Genomic DNA, 23,478 nt, shown 5'->3' with positions numbered 1-23,478 from the left:
ACTTGGAAAATACTGTTCATCGATTCACCATATTTTTATTGATAAAACATCATGGCAATTGGTAGTAGTAAAACCATTCTACCATTTACAAACGTCGTCATCATTTAAATTGTCTGTGAAGGATATTTACCATGCGGTTCATTGGAAACTATGTTTATAAGCTTGTCCACATCACAGGTTGGTCAAAAGTCTTGAATTTATGAGACAGAGGAACTTTGGTGGGGGGCGCAAACGCCTTGTTTCCAGTCCATATCCTGTGGACGAGTTAGCCAGGAGGCATTTTATTTTAGTTATAGTCTAGTACAGTTGAGTTGGTGCCATTGGCTTTTCAACCAACCTCGCCTGCTGTCTTCTGAACAAAAGCTGATGAGTGATGACTTAACCTACCCTTTGAATTCTAGTTTTGCACTCGAAGGCTAACGGTTGGATGGCAATTAATGTTGGATTGCAGTGATGTTGAAATTTGAGATTGGCAGTTTAGTGTTTAATGCAAAATTATTCATATTTTCAGGGTTAATTGACTGCATCTAAAGACTATAAATATATTCTTCAAAAAAAGTATGTGCAGCCAGAAACATGGGAACTGCAGATATTTTAGACTTTTTTCCACAAACTATGAAAAAGCTCAAACCTGCAATAGATTTATTTATGGATCTCAATTGTTACACGACTAACAAAAACAAAAATCCAACCGCCCATGTTTCTTCCTGGCCTTTTAGTATACGAAAACGTGTTGCACAAATTTACGGGTCCACCTATAAAGAGTGATTCAACGATGAGTTTCGTTACATATCAGATCCTCCTAAATTGGAGAGTGCTTTGCCACTCAATTAAGAGAGAAAGAGAGAGAGGGAAACATGCAAAGAGAAAGAAAAGAAAAGAAAACCCCACGTGCTACAAGTGTTGTCCAGAACCTGCATGCCTCCCAAAATGGTACAATTCACTTGTTGGTTGTACATCTAGCATAATTGCATATCACTAAAACCCCCCCATGCAACCATAGCACTATACCTTGCATGCTTCTCAAACCAGACACAGATCAATGATGCAATAATTCTACTTTGTAGGGACTTATTCGCTTACTTGACTAATCAGTCATTCTTTCATCAATGATACAAGAAGAAAAAGATATACGAAAGAAATAAAAAATTTTAAGATAAGACATTTTAAAGATTTGACGTATATTTTGTAATCATATATAATCATACAAATATCAAATTTATATATAAATTGATAGAATTCATGCGTTAGTCAATTATTCAACATACAATAATTGTGAAACGAAACTTTTTATCTATATTTGTATCATTTACGAAAAAAAAATTAAATAAACTTTTTAATTAAAAAGACTTCAAATTATACAATTCAATTATGCACCTTGTAAACGAAAAAGAAAGGTAGCACTTTGTTCCCTTATATCTTGCTTTTGGCATGCTCTTGATCTTGATGATCAAGAGAAATTATTTAACTTCGTGCATGCTGTATTATATGTGGCATTGGCTCAATTAGACGATTGATTGGTTTCTAGTACAATGTCATGAGCTCGATCGGGAAATACTTATAATAAACTGTTAAAAGAAACAAATTTGGATTCCAGATATAGAAACAAAACCCAGATGGATTCTCTATTGTCAAGAAGCCATCAACGTGGAAGGAATTAATTGCAATCCATATCATTCAGAAACATGGAAATCTGATCTTTGTTGAGCTACGGGACACCATAGACTGAATAGGATTCAAAAAAATTTGCCTCGAATTGCTAATGGTATGGGCAGGCACATGTTGTGCTGGTAAGGCACATTTTAATGCTTGAAATGATATAAATATGAAATGATGGAGGAAGCATCGAAGTATTGGTCCATGCACACAAGACATGAGCAGCGGAGGGGGGCCGGTTGTTAGTGCTCCAATGAGTTGTTTCCCAACTGGAAGGTTTGGTTATCTCCATTGAAGAAAATTGTTCAATGTTTAGTACTTGAGAAACATGGATTTGATTGAAAGTTGTTGCTTTCTTTGCATTTTCGACCCACCCCCTCTTCCTTCATGGAATCCCATAATTCATTATTATCATTGTTTTTTCTTCTTTTGATATGGCCATTATTTTCGGTGTTGATGATTCAAATTTCCCATCAAAATGTATGTAGTAAATGGGCTAAGCTGCAGGCTTTTAGAAGTCCCACCAAGGGAAAGAAAAATCTCAATTCGATGCTTTTCTTTGATCTTTAAATATCTCTCTACTGTTTACCTACATTTTGCCTAATTTCCTAGATAAAATCATTTTCTTTTTTTGATCCTTACTGAGCACAACAGTACTTGCAGGGCTTCAAGTCCAAATTTTCGAGCTCTTGCCTTCCCTACAATGGTAAGACGTTGCCCTTTTTTCCCAAGCCAAAGAGAAGAAGAATACAAAGTTAATCAACATTTCATATTACTGGAATTTCACATTCCATTTTAATTGCTTTATGTACAGTGACATGGACTATTGGTTTAACAGATAAAACATTGCCCCCCCTCTTTTCTAGCTTTGCTCTTTATGACAATCACCCACCTCCTATTTGAAACGTGAGGGAGGCCTTGATTCCGCCACCACCCAACGGTAGAAAGAACTGTAGACTGACAACTTGTCAACATGCTGGAATATTTTAGTGAAAAAAAGGAAAGATCATATGCAATAATATTTGGAAAAATCAGAGTTGAGTTAGACAAAAACCGAACTCCATCACATGACTCTACTTAATTTATATAATATATATATATATATATATATAGTATATATATATTATATTTTCTCTATTTCTTTTTAAGCTTCTTTTGTCTCCTGCAGAAGCTTTGAATCACCTGCTAGCATCATTAGACAGGCAACATCAGATGATGCATAAAGCTTTCTTGCAATTATGCAGAAAAATTAATAAATTGTTATTATTAGAGTACACCACCCTATATAACTTGGAAATGATGATCCTCGCTACTTGTCACAAGATGTAGGAACAAAAGGTTATTCTTACTAATTAGTTGATGCCAAGATGCTCACATGGACCATCACATATACCCGAAATCAAGATTTTCTGAAAAGGCCTTTTAATTACAAACCCAACCTAAATTCCCTGCCTCCCATAATTTTTGTTTTTATTCAAGTTGCTTAATATTTCTCTTAGCTAGGCACTGTTACATGATCATAGCTTTAGATCAAAGGTTCAAATCCAAAATTTTAAGATAAACATTTCATGTTCGAATTATTTAATGCACAACACTTTCTTTGATCTAAATGGAAAAAACAAGTAAATTATGAAAATGGGTGGGTTCTTCTTGTACTATTAGCACGAGAGAGAGAAAGAATATATATTATTATCATGATATAAATGTTAGACATTACATCACAAATTAACCCTAGCGTCAAGGCGTCGTCCTCTCCCCAAACACATGTTCATGCATGTGGATCCCCACCACCATCAAGTCCCCTTCCCCGAAGCAAAGCCTCATTATATTTTAAAAAACTCTTTTATGAATCTCCCTAGATTTGCATAGAACAAACACACTTTGCCCATTTCAATCAGTGCAAGCAGAAGCTGAATGAAGGCAGAAAAAAAAAAAAACTAAAACTAAATTACATATTTCCAAAGCATATAAACAAAAGGATAAGATAATAAAAAAAAGGCAATGCACTTTATTCAAACTAGTTGTGAAGTGGGGATATATATTAGATTTTTTTAGTGTTCCCTGTTAATAATGTGACATTTATTTTGGAAGGCTTAAAGTTAAGCTCTTTTGGCTACTTAACATGATGCATGCCCAGAAGCGACTTGTGATTGGGACAATGTTAAGCTCTTAGGTGGGGCCACATCCATTGGGGAATTAACACACCTTAGTACAGACACATGGCTTGGAGATAACATACATGGTTTTGGTCTCACAAAGAGTTGACACCATTATTTTTGGGGTTGAGTGTTTGTGATTTGATTTGTTGCCCCCTCTCCCATCTTTCATTTTACTTGTTCAACTTATACTGCTGGGATCTGATTCTATGCTTCCATGTCTCTCTATTTCATATCCTAATTAATAAGTATATAATATATATATATATAAATATATGTATTACTATTATATGTTTTTTAAAATATAAATAATGTGATTTTTTTTCTCTGTATATATATATGACCCATTTCATCAAGTTTGACAAATATTCTTGAGGGTTGAAATTTTTGTGTGCTGGTAAAATCATTGTTTTAGTAACACTTAACGAATAGATACCCTAATTGGTACCCCCCAAAAAGAAAACACCACATGAATTAGGAGTATTTGAATCTTTCGTTCATTTTCCTTTTTCTTTCTCCCTCTTATCCTCTTTCTTGTCATCAATAATTTTAAACGAAGAAATAAAACTCTCAATCACCTAGCGCTAGTAGGCTAGTATTGTCTATCCATTTTCTCTGTCTCCTTGTTTTGTTGTACCCTCTAGGCTATCTGATTTCACAAGGAAAAAAAGCAAAAACATATTGATGCGTAAATTGTCGTATTTAACATGGAAAAATAAGGGTGACGTAACCTAATTATTGGATCAATTATTTCATTTCCTTCTTGCCAAATCTAGTATACTAATTTTCTTATCTACACGATTAACTAGCTTGTCGTCTACAAAGATTAAGTTCAGCTTTTGAGTTTGAAAATAGAATTATCTCACAAATGATAAAAATATTGGCCATTTGTATATATTCATTCCAACAAACAATTTGTACAAAACATTAAGGGAGAGTGGGAAAATTAGGAGACAGATTCTTCCTTAGCCTTTTAAAAAATGAATCTTCCGGCACAGTTGCGGAATTGTCACTTAGCAGATGAGCAAAGCCAAAACGTTTGAATATTGCTGCTAATGAGCAATCAATGAAAGCATCATTCATACCCTTTGGGATCTTTTCCTACATTATACATCTCCAAGTAGCTCTTTACATAACGACTTGTCATCGTGAAAATGGATTTTTGGACCCACAAACTCCTTAGCTATATATGTGTGTGTGTGTGTGGAATCATCATTTTCCCTTTGTCTCGGTTTCTTGGTTTGTAGTTGGATCTCGTTAATTCAACCTTAAATAGTAAGAGGTGGGGACTCCTCGGCTTCCCCTCTCTTGCGCTGTTTTTATGATTGGACTTCCTTTGGAGATATGTTGATTGATAACCAGTAGGCCACTACTAACCGCATATTTAACCCTCTTCTACTATTATGGATGCTCCTCGATTTCTATTTTCTTCTTACATGTCTATATGTTCTACTCTAGTTTGATGGTTACAAAAATATATGCCAATTTATTTATTTATGTTTTATGATATGCTCATTAGTACACTGTCTCACCTATGAATATCTCATCTCATTGTTTTAATTTTTGAATAAATATCTTGTGAATTTTTTTTAATTGGTATTATGTGGATTTTTTCTATTATCACGAGGAGTTAGATTATTTATTTTACCAAATAAAATTATAAAAATATTTTTAAATATAAACAAATGGGTTAATTTTAAATTAAAAATATTTTAATAATTTTATTAAATAAATTTAATCGTTTATTGTCTGCGACTGCGAGAGTATAAGTTGTTCAAACCATGTTAATTGAAAAAATACATATTTATAGAATCTTACTTGAGAAAAAAAAAATCATAAGATATTATTTCAAATAAATAAAACAACAAAGAAGTGCAAGCAAAATTGAACTTTGAAATTAGAGTGCTGCATGATTTACCTTTTAAGACTAGTATTATAAATCAAATTGAGATGAGATGATATTATTTGATTTTAACCCAAGAGGTAAAAACCAGCAGGTCAAACGAGGTGGCTCAAGACCAGTTGGTTTGGGATTCATTGGCCACGCACGTAATATGCAGCTAAGATGATGAAAAAAAGGCATTTACCATTTACCAGTACTGAACCGAACGGTGAGTAAGGCCCGCCTGACTCGAATTGGCTCAGTCATAACTTATGCCTTTACTCATCAGTCAGCACTGACAAATAATCCATATCTAAACTAGTGTCGAGAGCAGTATCATTATAGACCCACAAAAAAAAGGGGGCTAAAAAGATACTAATTACTTTAATCACGCCACGCTTGGGGAAGTTAATAATCCTAGATCAAGCCATGCTTTTGCCTTCTCGTCTCTTTCTCCTGATCTTTATTTTATTATTATATTTAATGATGGTAGTAGACGGTAGGGTATTACAAGAACTTCATTGGAGAACTTAATCCATTCGTTGCTCATTTTAAACTCACAGTTCCACAACATCGATGAGCTCAACATCTGCAGACTGCAGCCCTTGTATATAGAGGTTACATCCTTTTCCATTGATTCAAAAGAATCCTTTTCTTAATTAAATAGCAAATGCCCTACTTGATCATTTTTTTTATGAGTAAAAATAAACACGGGCATATATATGGATGGCCCATATCATGTTAAATAAACAAAGATTATGCACATTTGTTATATACATATGTAGATTCATTATGAGTTTTGAACTGTTTAATTGGAAATACTATTTGTTTTTTCATTTTTCATAAATCTTATTATCTTAATCTTAGAATTTAACCCCAAGATTTCTAAATTGTACTCTTAAGTTCAAATATTAAAGCACTTCAGCCTTTGAAGTTAATTTGTAACAGACAGGAACTAAACATCTGAAGTTGTGGCTATCAAATCAAACTATATAACCAAAAGTTTTACCAAGGGTTGGTTCCAATGGTTCATTCGTACGGTCTTAAATGATCAAATTAACCAACGACCCAGTTGGAGGTGGAGAAAAAAATCCACGTTCAAATCTTTAGTCGTGCCTTCCAATTATTGAAGAAAGCACTTGGCTTTATTTCATTTACATATTTCTATTATTCAAATTTACATATAGTAGTAACAAAAAAATGGAGGTGGCCTCCTCCTATTGGACATTGCTTGTGGTCTAAGACCCTTTTTAAGATTTGAGATAGGAAGCAAGTAGATTATTAGGAGGTGTTCCTTTTATATAATACATATAATTTTTTTTCTTTTGATATTATATATAATTGTTATTCTTGGAGTCTTAAAATTTGACAATCCAATTAATATTTACGAAGGAAATATATTTAAGTACAAGTCCTTGAGGTTGTGAAAAGCACTAACTTTTACATTAAGAAAGAAAATTACGTTAAAATTAAACAAACAAAAAATAGAATAGACTCACTAATCCACTGTAAATAGTGATATACAAAAAAATGTCACAACATTTTAGGGCTCAATTTCCCCAATGCTTTTTAAACTGATTTTTATATCTTTTTATTACTCTTTTAACAATTAGAGAACAAATTGTAATTCCCATGCCATGAAATCTTTAGGAAGGATCAGTAGTGGTAACTTTTACTTTGTCTCTTTTCCTTTCAAAAATGACAAAACTATTGAATTGAACGCGCCCAAGTGAGAGGTAGATCTTGAAAAGAAAAAAAAAACATAGTAGGGGAAGCGTGGAGAATGGAATAGCGAGGCACATGAGTTACGAGGCTGAGAGAGCGGGCACAATTATTCTTGTTGCTGACTGACACGTGTCAGAAGGCGATACTATCCACCACCAGGTCCGAGAGCCGGCCCCCACTAACTGACCCGGCGGTCCACTCTTTCCCGTGGTCCGCATTGCACAGCTCCATGCGCCTCTCTGCAACTGCTCTTACTTCCCTCTTCTTTTCTTTTGCACCATCAACGCTAATAATTTTGGTTGCATCACTTTCATTACTTAATGCAAATCAACCCGTGATCAAGAAAAAAGAGTAGCAAGTTCTTTATTTAGTTTGACCTTTCTTTCTTTAAATCTGGACCCCAAAAATATATATTTAAACCATATATAGAACATTTCATTCGTTAAAATGGATTGATCCTTAGAGATTCTTTTTTATTAGGTGTGGCGACCACTTGTAACTACTTTTTGAAACATATATTTCACTTGGACTTTTGTGAAAAATAAATGATATGGAGAGCATAAATGCACGTTCTTCAAAATAAACAATGGAAGCATTATAAAATCCATTATTTTGCTGCTTAAGTAATATGTTTGGTTAAGGATTAGTTTGTAGAAATCATTATTTGACAAATTAATAGTTTCTATATGATATAATATACAAAAAAAAATCTTTAAATTATTTAAAAAAATTTAAATGAATCTTTTCATTTTTATTAAGTTCAATCAATACCTTATATTTTTATTTTGAATTAAATAAATTTTAATATTTTTATTTATAGTAAAATAATTAAATCTTTATAACAATTATTGATTTATTTAAAATATTATTTTTTATTTTATGTCAATTGATGTTGACGTAACATGTTAAAATATTATAATTGACGATAATGTTGTATATTGATATATATGATAATTGATGTTATGTTAATTTGACATAATAATATGATTATGTGATCTTTTTCATTATCTACATTTATGTCGTGTATAAATAAAATAATAAGTGATATTTTTATTAATGATAATTAATTAATTATTAGTTATAAAAATTAATTTAATTTAAAATAAAAATTATAAAAAATTGATTAAATAAAAAAATAAAAATTTATTTAAATATTTTTAAATAATTTAAAAAATTATTTAAATATTATATCTTTTCATATTCAAATATATAAAGAGATACCTTTGACTTGGGTCGGTCCTCGGTAAGTTTTAAATGTTTTACAATTGATTTATTGTAGGCATTGATTTGTCACTTTCGAGACTGAAAAATCTAGGGTAATATGAATTGTTTTTTTGCCTTGATACAGGAGTTTCTAAGAATTAATTCCACGTCCTCAATTTCTGGATCACCCCATACTCCATTGAAAAGTCAAAAAAAAAAAAAAGTAGCTTAACTTGGATTTGTAAAGAAGGTGCAGCACTGTGTCGTGCGCCCCGCAGTTATTTGAGCTGAAAAATGCGTGACCACCGCAAATCCAGAGGTCCCCTCCCTCTGCCCTTGCAAGTGCTTTACTAGGCCACATGCAGCTCAATATATAGCTCATGCAAACGAAATATATTACTGTGATTTTAAGTAGAAAACCATCACAACTTGCTTTCAAGTTTCTTTAGCCATTTCTTTATTTGGCCCTGTTCCAGATAAGAACTTAGGAATATAGATCAATATAAACGATGTAGAGACTTGGGCACGAACGTTTCCTCTCTGTTAGGATCTTATTTTTTTAAGAAAATAAGGTAATGTTGAGCTGCTTAGATAGAAAGGGATCGACCACCCGAAGGACGAATGCCATTCTTTCAATGGTCAAGATCGGCGGCAAGTACCCTAAAGGCTAATTGAACTAATCGGCTATGTAGCAAATTTGAAAATCGAAACGCACTTTTAGTTCCTAGTATTGATTTATGGTTCGCACCTAATCTCTATATATTAGACACTCGAAACCTCATAGAACGAAGATTAGGAGTACTTCCTGCCTACTTAACATAATTTCCATTACTGGCCAATCAATAAGTAGACGGGTTGATGCCGCTAAGAGAAAAATAATTGTAAAAAAAAAAAAAGAAGAGGACATTCTCTTGATTTGAATACATGTACAACTAGTATCTATGGTTTTCGAATTCTAATTCAATATAAGGTTTTAATCATTTTAATAAGGAGAATTTTCATTTTTATATTATTTAACATCAATAGTTCATGTTGACAAGAGATGTAGATGGATAATTTATCAATATTTTCATAGGTGAAATAATTCGTAAGAGAAGAGTGTTTTTTTCAGTTTGAATTCTTTTACTTGGGAAACTACAAATCTACAACTATGGCTAACAGCGTGTTTCCCTATTTCTACTTACACAGCACCTTGCTTTATGATGACGGAATGGCACTGTTGTAATACAATCTAACTAGTTTCTTTACCCTTTGTTCTTATAGGTTTGTGCCGCAAATATCCTCTGAAAGGATATCCAAGATTTGGAGCATATAAATAAGGATTTTTTGTAAATGAAACCTTTTCCTTCTTAATTATTACACTTTGGCCAGTATTAAATTAAACTGAATTTGTTAATTGTTAGAAAGACCTGTCAATTGTTGGGAATGAAGTATAATTCACTTTTGAGGAAAAAAAAAAGTGTTTGGTCACAGTCACACTATGAAGTTGTACAAGATTTGAGTTTGGAGAAAGATTTTTGATCTACAATTCAAGGTTGACATAGGAACTTCAAAAAATAAAGTATGTAGCCGACCGACCAACCTTTCAAACAAACTATTAATAGCAGTAAAATGCAAAGCAAGGAAACAACACAGGCGACATTTGCTATCTAAATCTTAAAATGATCAAAAAATAAAATAGTAAAAAGCACTTTTGTAATCTTGTACCGCTTAGTCTTACTAGCTATTTTCATTATGTCTATTGAAATTGTCCAACCATCACTTGATTACACCCAATGGAAAATAGCTGGAAGTAATTTCGAATTCCAAATCCGAAATAGGAAATGTGTAGTTTTGGGTTTCTGATTTGTGTTACACTTAGTCAAAGAAGCAGGATTTTTTGCTTTGCTTAGTTTTTGTCAGCTCAAAGCTTGGGTTCACACAACCAAAAATACCGTGACGACCAAAGTTAAAACAGAAAAGGTTAAAATTAAAAATATTTTTTTAAAAAAAGGGGATAAAATTCATGTCTACGCAGGAAATGCCTCTCAGCTAGTCAGCTTCTTCTCGTCAATCGTCATCAACTCACAGTTTTTTTATTCAACAATCCTTCCGTACTCTTCAACACCAGAAATGAACGATATTTTACCGATTTACATTTCCCACCCGATATCTCCCGTCCCGATAAAAAGTCCTTCCCCACTTAATTACCAATCTACCACAAACCTTAATTGCTTACTCAGCCAAAAAAAGAAAAAAAGAAAAAAGGAAAACCCTTTTCTTGTATGAATAATTAATAACTATTTTACCAACTTTGCGATCGTTTCAAGCTAAAGAGAATTACATAAATAGGCTCCTTATTTTAGTAATCCCCTCCTTCTCTTTCCTTTACGAATCTCTCAGTTTCAGAGCTCAAAAACAAAGCTCACCTCTCAACACAGCGTCCTCGACGACTACCGAAAAAAATGTCCCTTACTTTGAACCCTAAAACAAATTTTATTACAATTTCTTTATTTTTTTTTGTTTTCGCTTTCAGGAGAATGATATATATTCTGATTTGGTTTTATAACCGTTTTGGTTTGTTGCAGCTGCTGATTCTATTTTTTGTCCATGGAGAAAGTGAATACTTGAATGAATATTTATTCTCTTGAGGAATTTTAGTTGTGATCGAGATCGGAGGAAAAAAATGCGGGTGAAGGAAATGCATCCGCTGTGTTGTATATCTTTGGAGAGTCCCGGCATCGGCGACCAGTCACCGGAGGTTTCTTTGACTCGAGCGAGGAGCATGCCAGCCGGGAGTTTATCCGGATCTGAAACAGGCAATGCGTCGAGGTTGACGACGCGAGGATCCGAAGGCACTGTTGCCGGAATTCTCTACAAATGGACTAATTACGGCAAAGGATGGAGATCCAGGTGGTTTTTGCTTCGTAACGGAGTGTTATCTTACTCGAAGATTCGCCGTCCGGAGACTCTAAACCTCCTCTCTCCTACTGATGACGTCAGATTGATCGGTGATATCTCAACCAATCGGCTTTCGAGGATGGACAGTTGTAGCGGTAGACGGAAACACCAGAAAACCGTTGGCATTATTCATTTAAAGGTATATTTCAAAAGAAAAAAAATCAAATTTCAAAAATTCCAAAATAAAAAGCAAACCAATTCGTTTTGGCGGTAATATAATTTTTTTATAGAGAGTTCCGAATATAGAATATCTTGATTCAAAAAATTTGACTGAAGTGTTACCAATTATGTCATTTTATAGCACTAATTTTGGTGCCCCTAAAATTTTGCATCTGAAAAAAAAAAATTTGTCACAGAAAAAAGAGGCATTGATATCTGAACTAAAGAAAACAGAAAAAAAAAAAAAAGGGAAAAGGATAGGGGAAAAATTGAAGAGCAAGAACCGTAGGTTTCTTGCATTGTTCGTCATGTCGTTTACTGTGTGATCTGTAAAAAGGCCCCTCAAAAATCTTTTCTGTGGACTTTCTCTCTCTCTCTCTTTATTTCCGTTTTGTTTCAATTTTCATGTTTAACGTTAAAAAAGTAAAAAAAATATTATCTTTTAATTTTTACAGTTTTAACTGGTTGTTTGTGTAGAGTGGGTCACATCAGCAGGTGGGCTTGGAGGGCTGCAATAGGGTAAGCTGTAGGTCTAGGTATTAAGTTGTGGTCACATCATCGTTTAATCGGTGTTCGATAGATGGTTGAAGTTTTTGAAGCCATCAACGACGATTCAAAAACTTGCATCTGATCCTTTTTCTTCTTTTGCTCTCGATCTTTTGGCTTTTTTGTTTTCTCACTTCCCGCACTTTTATCAGATTCTCTTCTTTCTCGTCAACTTATTGCCTATTTCCTTTGCTTGCAAGCCGCTTTAGTTCTGTGTCTCGAGATACTGTTTTTTCACTCAAGGTGAAGACCGAAGAGTTTTTTTTTTCAAGGAAAGAAATGATTAAACGATATAGTAATCGAACGGTGATGAGGATGGAGTATTTCTCTGAAATGTCGAAGTGGGTTTTGTTTGTTGCCGTCTTTTTTGAGTTTTGTATTCTTTGACTCGTTGTAGAGGTAATCTCTTGTTTCGTTTTTAATCTTTTACATGGTCTTTTGTAGTTTCTTGGCATTGGCTTGATTTTTTTAGTGAAATAAACCAAGGTAAAAAGATAGCGTGGGGACTTGAGACTAGTAGTGGGGCTTTGCCCGCTCAGATGTGTAGCATTTTATGTTGAACACTGTTTAGAAACGGGAAAATCGAAAGGATATAAAAATATTTATCTTTCGAGTCGTTTTAAGTATATTCTCCTATGCACGAGTAGATCCAAATGGTGATTCTTCGTCTTTGTTTTATCCCTAGACAGTTGTAATCCTCGAAAGGTCTCATGGGGCTTCGGTGATGAATTTTGGGTTTTGGTTTGTACAGCTGGGATTTTTATGTATTTGTTGCTAAAAAAATTCTCTCATTTGAAACTTAAAAAGTCTGGTGATTGTGTGTAACTATCCAGTTGTCTGATGGTAAATGGGTTTGGCTCCTGCTGAGGTTACACCTTGATAGCCTAAAGGTCGGTGGACTAAGTTACAGACATTTGTTTTTCTTCTGGGGTTTTAGAAAATTTTCAGCAATAATGCTTCTATCTTGGCGAGGGAAGCAAGGCTTAAATTTTGAGCTTTTCAACTTGCGTTATCTTGAACTGATAGCATTTATTCTTTTTTATTTCTGGAAATGGACTTTTTAAATATGTTTCACTCATGCATTTATTCTGTGAATTTATTTTATGTGATCATGAAATGAGAGCATATAAACTCTTGGTGATCAATGTGACCATATCACAAATACTGGAACTCTTGCATAGCTTATGGGGTTGTTAATTGGATTCTTCTAGCAGATCTCGTCATTCCGGGAGAGCAAATCTGATGACAGACGGTTTTACATTTTCACTGCTACAAAGACCCTTCATTTGAGAACTGATTCAAAGAGAGATCGGATTGCTTGGATACAAGCTTTGGTATCAACCAGGAGCCTCTTTCTGCTGAGACCACTAAATGATAACCTCTCCCTTGTACCCCATGATTTGTCTATATCAACTGATAAGCTCAAGAAACGGTTGCTTGAGGAGGGAATCAGTGATAATCTTGTGAAGGATTGCGAGCAGATTATGCTCACAGAGTTCTCGGAGATACAAGGACAACTGAAAGTTCTTTGTGAAGAAAGGTCTAATTTGCTTGACACGTTAAGACAGTTGGAGGTAATGTCAACTTTTTAATAATTAATATGTGCCTTTGAGTGAAAGTGCTTGATCTTGGGGATTCAATTTCTTTTAATGAAATTTATTGCATAGATTTTTTGAACTTAAATAATTTGGTGAATTAAAATAGATTTCTTTCTTCTGAATTAGAGTTATGATCAATTTAGTGAGACCTTTGTTGGGCCAATATCGAGTTCAACCTAATGAAATTAAATTTTAAGAGAGCATTTTGTTTTGTTTTTTATTTTTTGGTTTTCTATTAATAGAGTGGCATGTCTCAGACAAGCTCATGTTGATGATTAAGCCAACTGATGAAGCCTTGCATTTAAAGTGATTGATATCTATTTTATGGGAAAAACAGCTATCGTTTACAAATGTGAGTATGGTGGCCGAATAAAAAGAGTATCAATAATCTTCGTCACTAACAAGATGGAAACTATCATGTGATTGTGTTGAAGGCCAATGGAAATGAATAGCGTTGATTTTGGTCAATACTAGGACAAATGTATTCTGTTATTTGATGCATTACTGCTTATGGGTTTTCTCCAGGCTATATGAGTGACTGATAATGGAGGGTAATTAGTTTAATAATGAATTAAAAATGGTTCTGCTATTGCAATTGTTTCTCATTGTTGTACATGTGATTAGAACTTTTGGAGTGTAATTTTATGCCATTTTGTATGGTTATAAACTTTGATTTTAGTTTCTGTTTATTTCATATTAAGATTGTTTCTCTTGTGGTCCCAACATTACATCTCCAACCCCTGATAATTGAGATTAAGGTTTTTTATGTCTCTTGTAAATGCTTAAAAGTTATAATCAATTTTGTATTATGTTGTTACTGATGCGTCCTAGAAAATTTAACTCGATCCATATTTCTACACACAGAGGCTGTATGGTGGTCCCTAGAACTAGATATCGCTATAGTATCATTAGTGCATTTTTTAAGTTCTCCAGTCAGCACAGGGAGTCCATAATTGTATACATTTTCTTTTGTCTAGTAAGCATCCCACCAAAGTTATCCAGTTGTTTTGGTGGTTGCATGGAATGAATAGCTGGCCCTTCTAGCTGTATTCACATTCACACTATATCTGATTCCCATCCACCTTCAAAGCTGTTAATTGTGCCTCTAGCAAATGCTTTGAAGACCCAATCAGCTTCTATAGGAAACCTTTTGGGCTTTCAAACCTCACATTTTCAAGCTACACTGAGACAATGTTGTCATAGCTGTAAACTTGTGATGGGTTTGAGGGGCAACTCATGGGCCAAAGCTAGAACTTGCTGGCATATAATGCCAAAAGTGCAAATTATATGAGCTTGGGACTTAGAGGTTGAGAAGTTCTCCACACTGCCTCATTTCTTGCAAGGAGCTTTAGTTTGAATGCCAGTTCATTATGTGGCATTGCAATGTTTGGCTTCATTACCAATAGTTATAGGAATGCTTTGTATTGGTATAATTGGTTTATTGCATTTTGTAACTTTATAATAACAAGTATTATTTCTATTGCAACTTTAATCTTCCTTCTAAGAAAAGGATTATAGGAACTTCCCTTAAATCCTAATTAGAAATGGAATCCCAATCAGATCAACAAAACCCCAACAATCCTAGTGCTGGGATTCAATTATCTCATCTTGTAAAATGTTGTCTTCATTTTTATTGGTTTTGGTTATCTCATCTTTCAAAATATTGATTCATTTATGAAATTACAAATATCTCATCATTTTCTTTGTAATTTATCCTATGCATTATTGTTCTAAGCTGTACTGTTTATGGTACATTGAGAAGTTTTCCTTTTGCATGTGCAGGCAGCTAATATTGAAGCTGAAACCTCTGGAATACATGATGGCGATTTCCAATTGACGAAGCATGAATATTCCGGTATAGGGCGTGGAAAATATAGTGGTACATAACCAACCTGTAACTTTGGCACTTCCTTTCTTCACACATGAGTGTCTGATGCAGATGTTTGCATCTTGTAATTAAATTTTGTGTTGGCAAGGGAAGATGGTATTTATCGTTTTGGATAGACCTATAGTTATATCTATTGTTGCACTTCACGGATAAACTTATGTGAAAGGGTTTGAGATGTGCTTTCTTGAGTAAAAAATATATGCTGATTATCCTAAGTTTTAATGGTGATTTCCTGTCTTTTTATCCTTCATCATCACCATTCTCATTTTATTTAACTTAAATGCAATGTTGTTCAGGAATGTTGCAATGAGTAATTATCTAAGCATTAGCTTTGTTTCTGTTTACTAATTTCTTGCCCTATTATCTTATAGCTTGACATCTTGTTTGGGTTGTCAGAATGCAGCACGACTGAATCATCTGATGATATTGAGAAACAAGAGCTTGAGGAAGTGTCTGATGAAGATGAAACCTCCTTTTATGACACAAAAGAGTATTTTACTGAACCCCCTGTTAGTTGTGGATCTGTAAGAGGGGCAGCTGATCATGCAGAAAATCAGAAAGAAGCTGAAAAACAATTTGATAATGTGGAAAAGATGCATGCTGATAAAGAAGATTGTGATTCCAGATATCCTCAAATTGAAAGACGGAAAAAGCTTCCTGATCCAATTGAAAAAGAGAAAGGCGTTAGCCTTTGGTCTATGATCAAAGACAATGTGGGAAAGGATCTCACTCGAGTTTGTCTCCCTGTTTACTTTAATGAACCAATATCATCCCTTCAGAAATGTTTTGAGGACCTAGAGTATTCTTATCTTTTGGACCGAGCATACAAGTATGGAAAAGAAGTATGTTATTTATACATATCATCTTTAATAATCTGTTCTTCTCTTGATATATTGCACTATTTGTTTCAGGGTATGTTAATTTTTTAATGAAGTTAAACAGTTTGCAGCTTGAGGGAGTTTTAGAATTTGAGAAATCGCTGTTCACTTTTAGCTAATATTGTCTAGAGTGATGCTGACTCACTGTGCCATCTGTCAAAAAATGCTAGTTTAGATGCTGCAAGATGATTTTCTCTCTGCAGGAAGTCCACTTGCAACTCTCTAAACAATGGAGCTCATGTGGCTCGCTCTTTCTGATTTGGGGGGGGTGGGGGGTGGGCAAGTGTAAACAAATAGTTATCAAGTACAGAAAGGTGTTTTTAAGTTAACTCAGTGTGAAAGGGCTGATTATCCCCTTGGTTACTTTCCTAATGTTGGGCTGAATTTCTAGCTGTTCTTTTAGTTTGTAGATGGATGCAGTTATATGCCTTTCATACATACTTATATATATTGTAACCTTGTTCCCTTTCAGAGGTTGGTTTTGTTAGTTCAACTTCTAAGTGTACCCCTTTGTTTTGTGTGCTTCTGCGATTATTCTCGAGATCTCACTCCCTCAAACATCTCCTGTCCCCAAAGTTTTTGGACTTGTTGTCATGCTTACTAAAGGTTTCTTGAATATCAATAGATTCTCTTGCTTTATATCTGTTCTATCTGATTCTATTCTCCATTCAAGTTTTCTGTCGTATTGTCAGGGGAACAGTCTCCAGCGGATTCTAAATGTTGCTGCATTTGCTGTTTCTGGGTATGCTTCTTCTGAAGGCCGACACTGTAAGCCCTTCAATCCCTTACTAGGAGAAACTTATGAAGCTGACTATCCTGACAAAGGAGTTCGTTTCTTCTCTGAGAAGGTTAGTGTTCAGGATCGAGCAATACAGATGATTTCATGTAAAGGGATGTCCAGCCCTGTATTGAACTTAAGTTGACAAATTAGGAAACTTCTTTTTTTTTTTTTTATAAGCTCAAGTGCTTATGACTTTTCAGCAGTTAGGAGATAGTTAACTTGACGTTTTACTTTTTCAGAACCTTTGACAAATCAAATAGCACAACCTTGAGAAGAAAATGACTTGGCTTGAAGTAGTATAGATTTTCAAACAAAAAACTGAGGATCTTTCTTTCTTTTTTTTTTTTTTTGGTAAAAAAAAGGAGGAGGAAAGGACTGTCATCATCATTTTCTTTGTTATGTATAATCAAGATTTTGGAAATTATTGCCCTTGAAAGGTTCTTGAATAATGCCTTTGCAACCATTGATCTGGAAAATGAGAATTCCCTGGACAGTTTTAGGAAGGAAACTTTCATGTTCAAAACAATAATTGGTTTGAGGTTCTAAAAACAGTGAATAGAGACTTTGCAAAACTGTTTTTTGAGAACTTAGAAGCAAACTTGAATTGTACTAGTTCTCTAGGACCTCGGAGTACTTACCTTCCCAAATAGTTGCTTATGTTTATGTGGATGCGAATGTGCAAATATTTGTATTGAAGTTCCAAAGCATAGATGACTTATCTTTCATGTTGAAACAGGTTAGTCACCACCCAACCCTTATTGCCTGTCACTGTGAAGGTAAAGGATGGAAATTCTGGGGTGACAGCAACCTCCGCACAAAGTTTTGGGGGCGGTCAATTCAGCTTGACCCTGTTGGAGTTCTGACCCTTGAGTTTGATGATGGTGAAATATTTCAGTGGAGCAAGGTTGCGCTACTGGACTGTATATTTACTGGATGTTGTGCTTAGGTGTTTTTAAATATTCTATTTTCATTTCTATTTGCATGATAGGAATCAACTTCATTCTCTGCAGGTGACAACAAGTATTTATAATCTTATCCTTGGTAAAGTGTATTGTGATCACCATGGATTGATGCAAATTTGTGGGAATCGTGAATATTCATGCAAGCTCAAATTCAAGGAGCAGTCTATTCTTGACAGGAACCCTCGTCAGGTAATTATTTGAAAACTCTTAAGTTTCTTTAAGCAGCCAAATGCAGTTATTGTTCTCCCAGTTTAGAAATTGGATTATCTATGCAATTTCTTGGCTTGATTGTTACTTGCCCTTATTAGTCTACCCTCTATGTCTTGAAAGAGTTATTTTCGGTAGTAATTATTGATCTTGTCCTACATTGACTTAGGTCCATGGGTTTGTTGAAGACCTTTCCGGTAAAAAGGTTGCAACATTAATTGGCAAATGGGATGACAGCATGTATTATGTCAGTGGTGATGGAAGTGCCAGGCCAAAGGACTGCAATCCTTCATCAAATGCGTCCTTGCTATGGAAGAGGAACAAGCCACCTCCTAATTTGACTCGCTACAACTTAACGTCATTTGCAATCACACTAAATGAGCTAACACCAGGACTGCAGGTAGAGATGATGTATTACATCAGTTTCTCAGAAGCATTTTCATTTCCTCTTATGCATATCTAATTGTTTTCTATAGCTTTGTCTGATCCCGGGTATTTGATCACGGATTAAGGAGAAGCTCCCACCTACGGATTCCAGGCTTAGACCAGACCAACGGCATTTGGAAAATGGGGAATATGAGAGAGCAAATGCAGAGAAACAGCGGTTGGAAAGGAGGCAGAGAATGGTATGTTTTCCATGTATCTATGCTCATGCATTCATTTGCTGACAAAGTTCATCATAAACTATTTTAATGCTGCATACAAACAAAGTTTGTCATAAACTATTCAGCTACAAAGACTTGAATATATTGCTGGTATAGGAAACTGTTAGATCCTATACTTGATTAAGACATATTGGCAAAAAATTTCTATTTCTAGGTAGGGTCTAGTTTAGTTTATTGTCTTGTACTGCTGATCTTCAATCTGCCTCTGGTCCTGCCCAGTCAAGGAAACTACAAGAAAATGGGTGGAATCCTAGATGGTTTGAGAGAGAAGGTGAAAATGGATCCTTCCGCTATGTGGGCGGTTATTGGGAAGCAAGAGAACAGGGGAAATGGGATGGATGTCCAAATATATTTGGTGAATTCAACGAAGAACTTGTTGATTCCACTGAACGACCCTGACTTCAATTTTAGGTGAGTAATTGCATTAAATTGAAAACTGCACTGATGGAATTGACACGATATTATGATGCTTCTTTTGTGTTACATATGTGTGTGGTGGAAGCCGTTAGTAATTTTGTTTTAATTGAAGGCAAAAGGAAAAGGGATAAAAAAAAAATTGATCTCGGTAATTGTCACTTGGAGACCCATAGTCTACTGTATTTTTATGATTCATATTATACGTACCATTTTTTGCTGCAATTGTTTGGTTTGTGATTGAGACCTGACTATGCGTAAATTGGCTGTTCATGTAGAATGGACAAACATTGGAGACAATCATGGAGCAAAATTGAGAAATGAAGAGTTTTAAGTAGCTTTGATTTCTGATTGCCATTCATTCTATATCTGCTGGCAAAGATCGCAGACCAATATTCACATGGTCGTTCCAAGAGACATCTATGTGAAGAATTTGATCTTTCAGTCAGTAGATAATGCATAGGTCAGAGCCAAAATTTTTCTGTAACATTCTCTAGTGTGGGAATTGTTTGTGTAATGTAATTTCTCCATAGTTCATTTATTCTAGCTCCATTCAACTGAATTAGCCGATCTGGCTGACAATTTCATTTCATAATTATTTGTATTTTCTTCCTAGCAATAAATCAAAAGAAAGAAGAAGAAGCGCATTCTTGCCATCAGCCAAACATGGGATTGCTTTGCTGGTGTTGTGTAATAGTTCTCCAATGTTCCAATAATCAAAATGGAAAATGAGCAACAACACTTTCTAATTGAACTCATCTGTCACTGATTTAAGACGTGCTTGGAAAAAAACAAGGGTTCTTGGGTTGTACAAAAACATGAATGATTTTGTAACTGAAAAAACGGGATCTGAGTCACAGAGAATGAGCTGGCGTTTGGATTATTCATCCATTTCTATGGGGTCCTGGTATCCAATCCAAGTATGAAAGCCTTGATTCCAATCCAGAGAAGATCTTGGGCAAGATCTCTCATCCATTCCGTAACTGTCTACACCTGTGGCTGTACCTGTGATTAAGCTTTTATGGATGTCCCTACAAAACAGATGGATTAGTAGTAAAGGAGAAAAGAAACAGGATGAGCAGGCGTACGGAATACTGATCAAGTGAAGAAGAAGAAGAATAAGGACAATCCTCGGAAATGCACATTATTTCCGCTCGGCGCTGTCTGGCTGTATCTACAAGATTAAGAACAAATTTGTGCACCGCCCCATTTCTCCTTTGTATCAGCCAGTGGTGGCTACTAGTATTAGCTAAGGTCCCCGATTCTCGTTCGTACTAGCTCTCCCACCGACCTTTGGACCTATCACTTTTCTTCTTTTAAGACACAAGCATCTTATCAACGTGGGTCAAGTAAAAATTGTAATCAAAGAGTGGCCATGATAAAGCTAGTGAAGAAAGACGTTACAAAAAATAACTCGACCAATTCTCGTCTTTGTCTACCCATCTACTATACAATTTGTTTCTATAATAATATGATTAAAGGAAAAATGTTAAAATTTTACATTTCATACTCTCAATATAATTCAAGATATATTTTACCTTCTAAATAACGATAGAGATAGAGATCATCAAATTTTTCACACAATGCTTTTCAAAATTTTTTTTCACACAATATATAAATTAATAAATTAATTACTAATCAAAATTTCTTAAAAAATTTTAAATGCATATTAGTTTTTTTCTTTTCATACGTACCCGCACCATCTAAATCTATTTTCGTTCATTATTTGGTGGAGCCCCAGAGGGTGAATGATTACTGTACGAGGTAAATATATCTATATATATATAGTAGTAGAGTGGGCCTCGATCTACCTAAAGGTTTTGTACCATGCATGCTTTATGAATCATGAGGGTTCTGGCTAGTGATCATTTATGGGCCTCAAAGAATTTCTCCTTGGGTCCCCATTTTGCTTTATCGTTATTCATGCCAGTTTCCTTAATATAATTGGTAAATATTCTCGAATGTATATTTGAATTTCATGTGGATCTCATCTTATACATCTCTCATGTGAATGATTGTTAAATACGTATTAGTTAAAAAAAAAGGGTTTGCGGGAAACATATACAATCCGAATCCATAGCTTATCCATTTCTCATGACTTATGAATGGCAATCGAAACTGACATCTTATCCCAGAACCTGGCATCATGTTATCCATGTTATCCTTCATAGTTATCTGTTACATGGGGGGTTCGCATCACAATGAAAAGGATTGCCCTTTTAACGATGAGTATGGTATCGGGTCAATCAATTCAAACCCACCAATCAATTTGCCTCCAGAAACAAATCCCACCAATCCTCTATGGCTTAATTTCATGAATGCAGGATTAATATTGCATTGCATGACTGCTTCACAGCCTCAACGACAGCACCCCTTAAATTATTTTGGTTCCACAAAATTATTAGAGAGAGGCAGAGAAAGAAAGAAAGAGATTTTGGCCCTCTCTGTATGATATTTTTGAGCATTTGGGACCCTTTCGATCAATCAAAATGTTAATTGCCTCCCAAGCTAGGGACAGGAGCAGCAAATATGGCAGGATCCCATTTGCCCGACTGGAAAACGAAACAAAAATGACTTATAAATGCGAAGCAAAGGTTTTCACGTCATTGCTTGCATGCAAATAGCATTGATGGTGCCATATTTTGATCATATGCATTTGCTGGCTCTAATAAATTTAGACGCGGATTTAAGAGGAACAGCCCACGCCATGGATTTTTGTGCTGCCTTTGAGAGAATCCTGCGAGGTGCATGGATATATTAGACAATACCATAATCTTTATTAGTAAACAATTATTGAAAGTTTGAATCTTGATTCCCTGACAAAAGAATATGCATCCTCGCTTTTTGTATGATCGAAAGGTCATTGCTTTCTTATAATCCCTCGTGCAGAAACATGTCTCCAACCTCGTTGTAAGCAAAGCTTCTTCGATATTACTATATGCCAAAAAATTCACAATTAAAAACGAAGCTAGTGGATAAGTATAGGAAGTGTCGAATATACATACATACATATATATATATATATATATTGTTTTCTTATCTGTCCCTTATATTTTGACTATATATTGACTCCTTGAGCACTTCTATTCAATTTTCATTTTCCTTATCCCTACAATCCCTTGAAATTATGGTGGATGAAACGTGAATTTCATTGCTGTTGATGTGAGGTTTAATAATTAACACAATAGACAACAAAGAAACCGAACACATGCAAAAAGTTTTTGCTTTTCCAAAGAAGACGGTGACAGGTCTCCCCTCTGCATAATGTTTTTGATAATTCACATGTAAAACCAGCCAAATTCAAATTGCACAATCTAGGAATAAACTGTAGACACAACCCCTCGATTAGTTGGTAGTAACTTTGGGAAATAGGGATTCGTAGGGTTCTTGTCCCCTTTTCCCGATTTTCTTCGTCCTTTTGTTCGTTTTGTCATTTGCTTGTTAGTCTTTGCGTGGTAGGTGAGAAGTCTTGAATGTTTTTCCGAAGATGTAAGTGCCAATTTGACAGTTTATATCCTTGTCTTTTCAACCGGATACTAATTTATTCCTTGAAATTTTTTAGCTTTGGTGATCAACAGCTAGTTAAAGATGAGGAGGATTAAGAGATTTGATAGTGTGAATGAGTATATATCAATATCCTTTTTGAATTAAATCATTTTGATGTGTGACTTGTCAGCTGGCTAGAACGACCAATTGGGTTTTGGCTACATGACATATTATCGTAAAATTGCAGCCACATCAATGTGAAATGACTTTTTGTTTCCGTACTTTATCTGCTAGGGAAAGAACTTATCCTTCGAATTGTTTTTCTGAAAACA

At 34.7% G+C, this 23,478-nt stretch overlaps 1 protein-coding gene across 9 annotated transcripts; it reads left to right on the top strand.

Moving 5' to 3' along the window:
- On the top strand, window positions 10,922–20,354 carry LOC18606296 (oxysterol-binding protein-related protein 2A). Of its 9 annotated transcripts, none has more exons than XR_001927228.1 (13): window positions 10,922–11,068; window positions 11,190–11,701; window positions 12,199–12,240; window positions 13,479–13,841; window positions 15,648–15,744; window positions 16,150–16,595; window positions 17,324–17,479; window positions 18,149–18,316; window positions 18,423–18,563; window positions 18,751–18,981; window positions 19,058–19,207; window positions 19,466–19,657; window positions 19,939–20,354. XR_001927228.1 is itself a non-coding variant. In XM_018118171.1 (13 exons), exons 2-12 carry the CDS (start codon window positions 11,288–11,290, stop codon window positions 19,643–19,645), a joined length of 2,355 nt encoding a protein of 784 aa, XP_017973660.1. In that variant the 5' UTR covers window positions 10,923–11,068; window positions 11,190–11,287; the 3' UTR covers window positions 19,646–19,657; window positions 19,939–20,354. The 9 variants fall into 9 exon arrangements, 8 of the variants coding, with proteins under 8 accessions (XP_017973660.1, XP_017973659.1, XP_017973662.1 ...); XM_018118171.1 differs by having other exon boundaries at window positions 10,923–11,068; window positions 13,482–13,841; window positions 19,088–19,207; XM_018118170.1 differs by having other exon boundaries at window positions 10,923–11,068; window positions 19,088–19,207.

The sequence above is a fragment of the Theobroma cacao genome, chromosome 3, assembly GCF_000208745.1.
Source record: "Theobroma cacao cultivar B97-61/B2 chromosome 3, Criollo_cocoa_genome_V2, whole genome shotgun sequence".
Classification (NCBI taxonomy): Eukaryota; Viridiplantae; Streptophyta; class Magnoliopsida; order Malvales; family Malvaceae; genus Theobroma; species Theobroma cacao.
The sequence above is the reverse complement of the archived record's forward strand: the minus strand, read 5'-3'. Positions and strand labels throughout refer to the sequence as shown.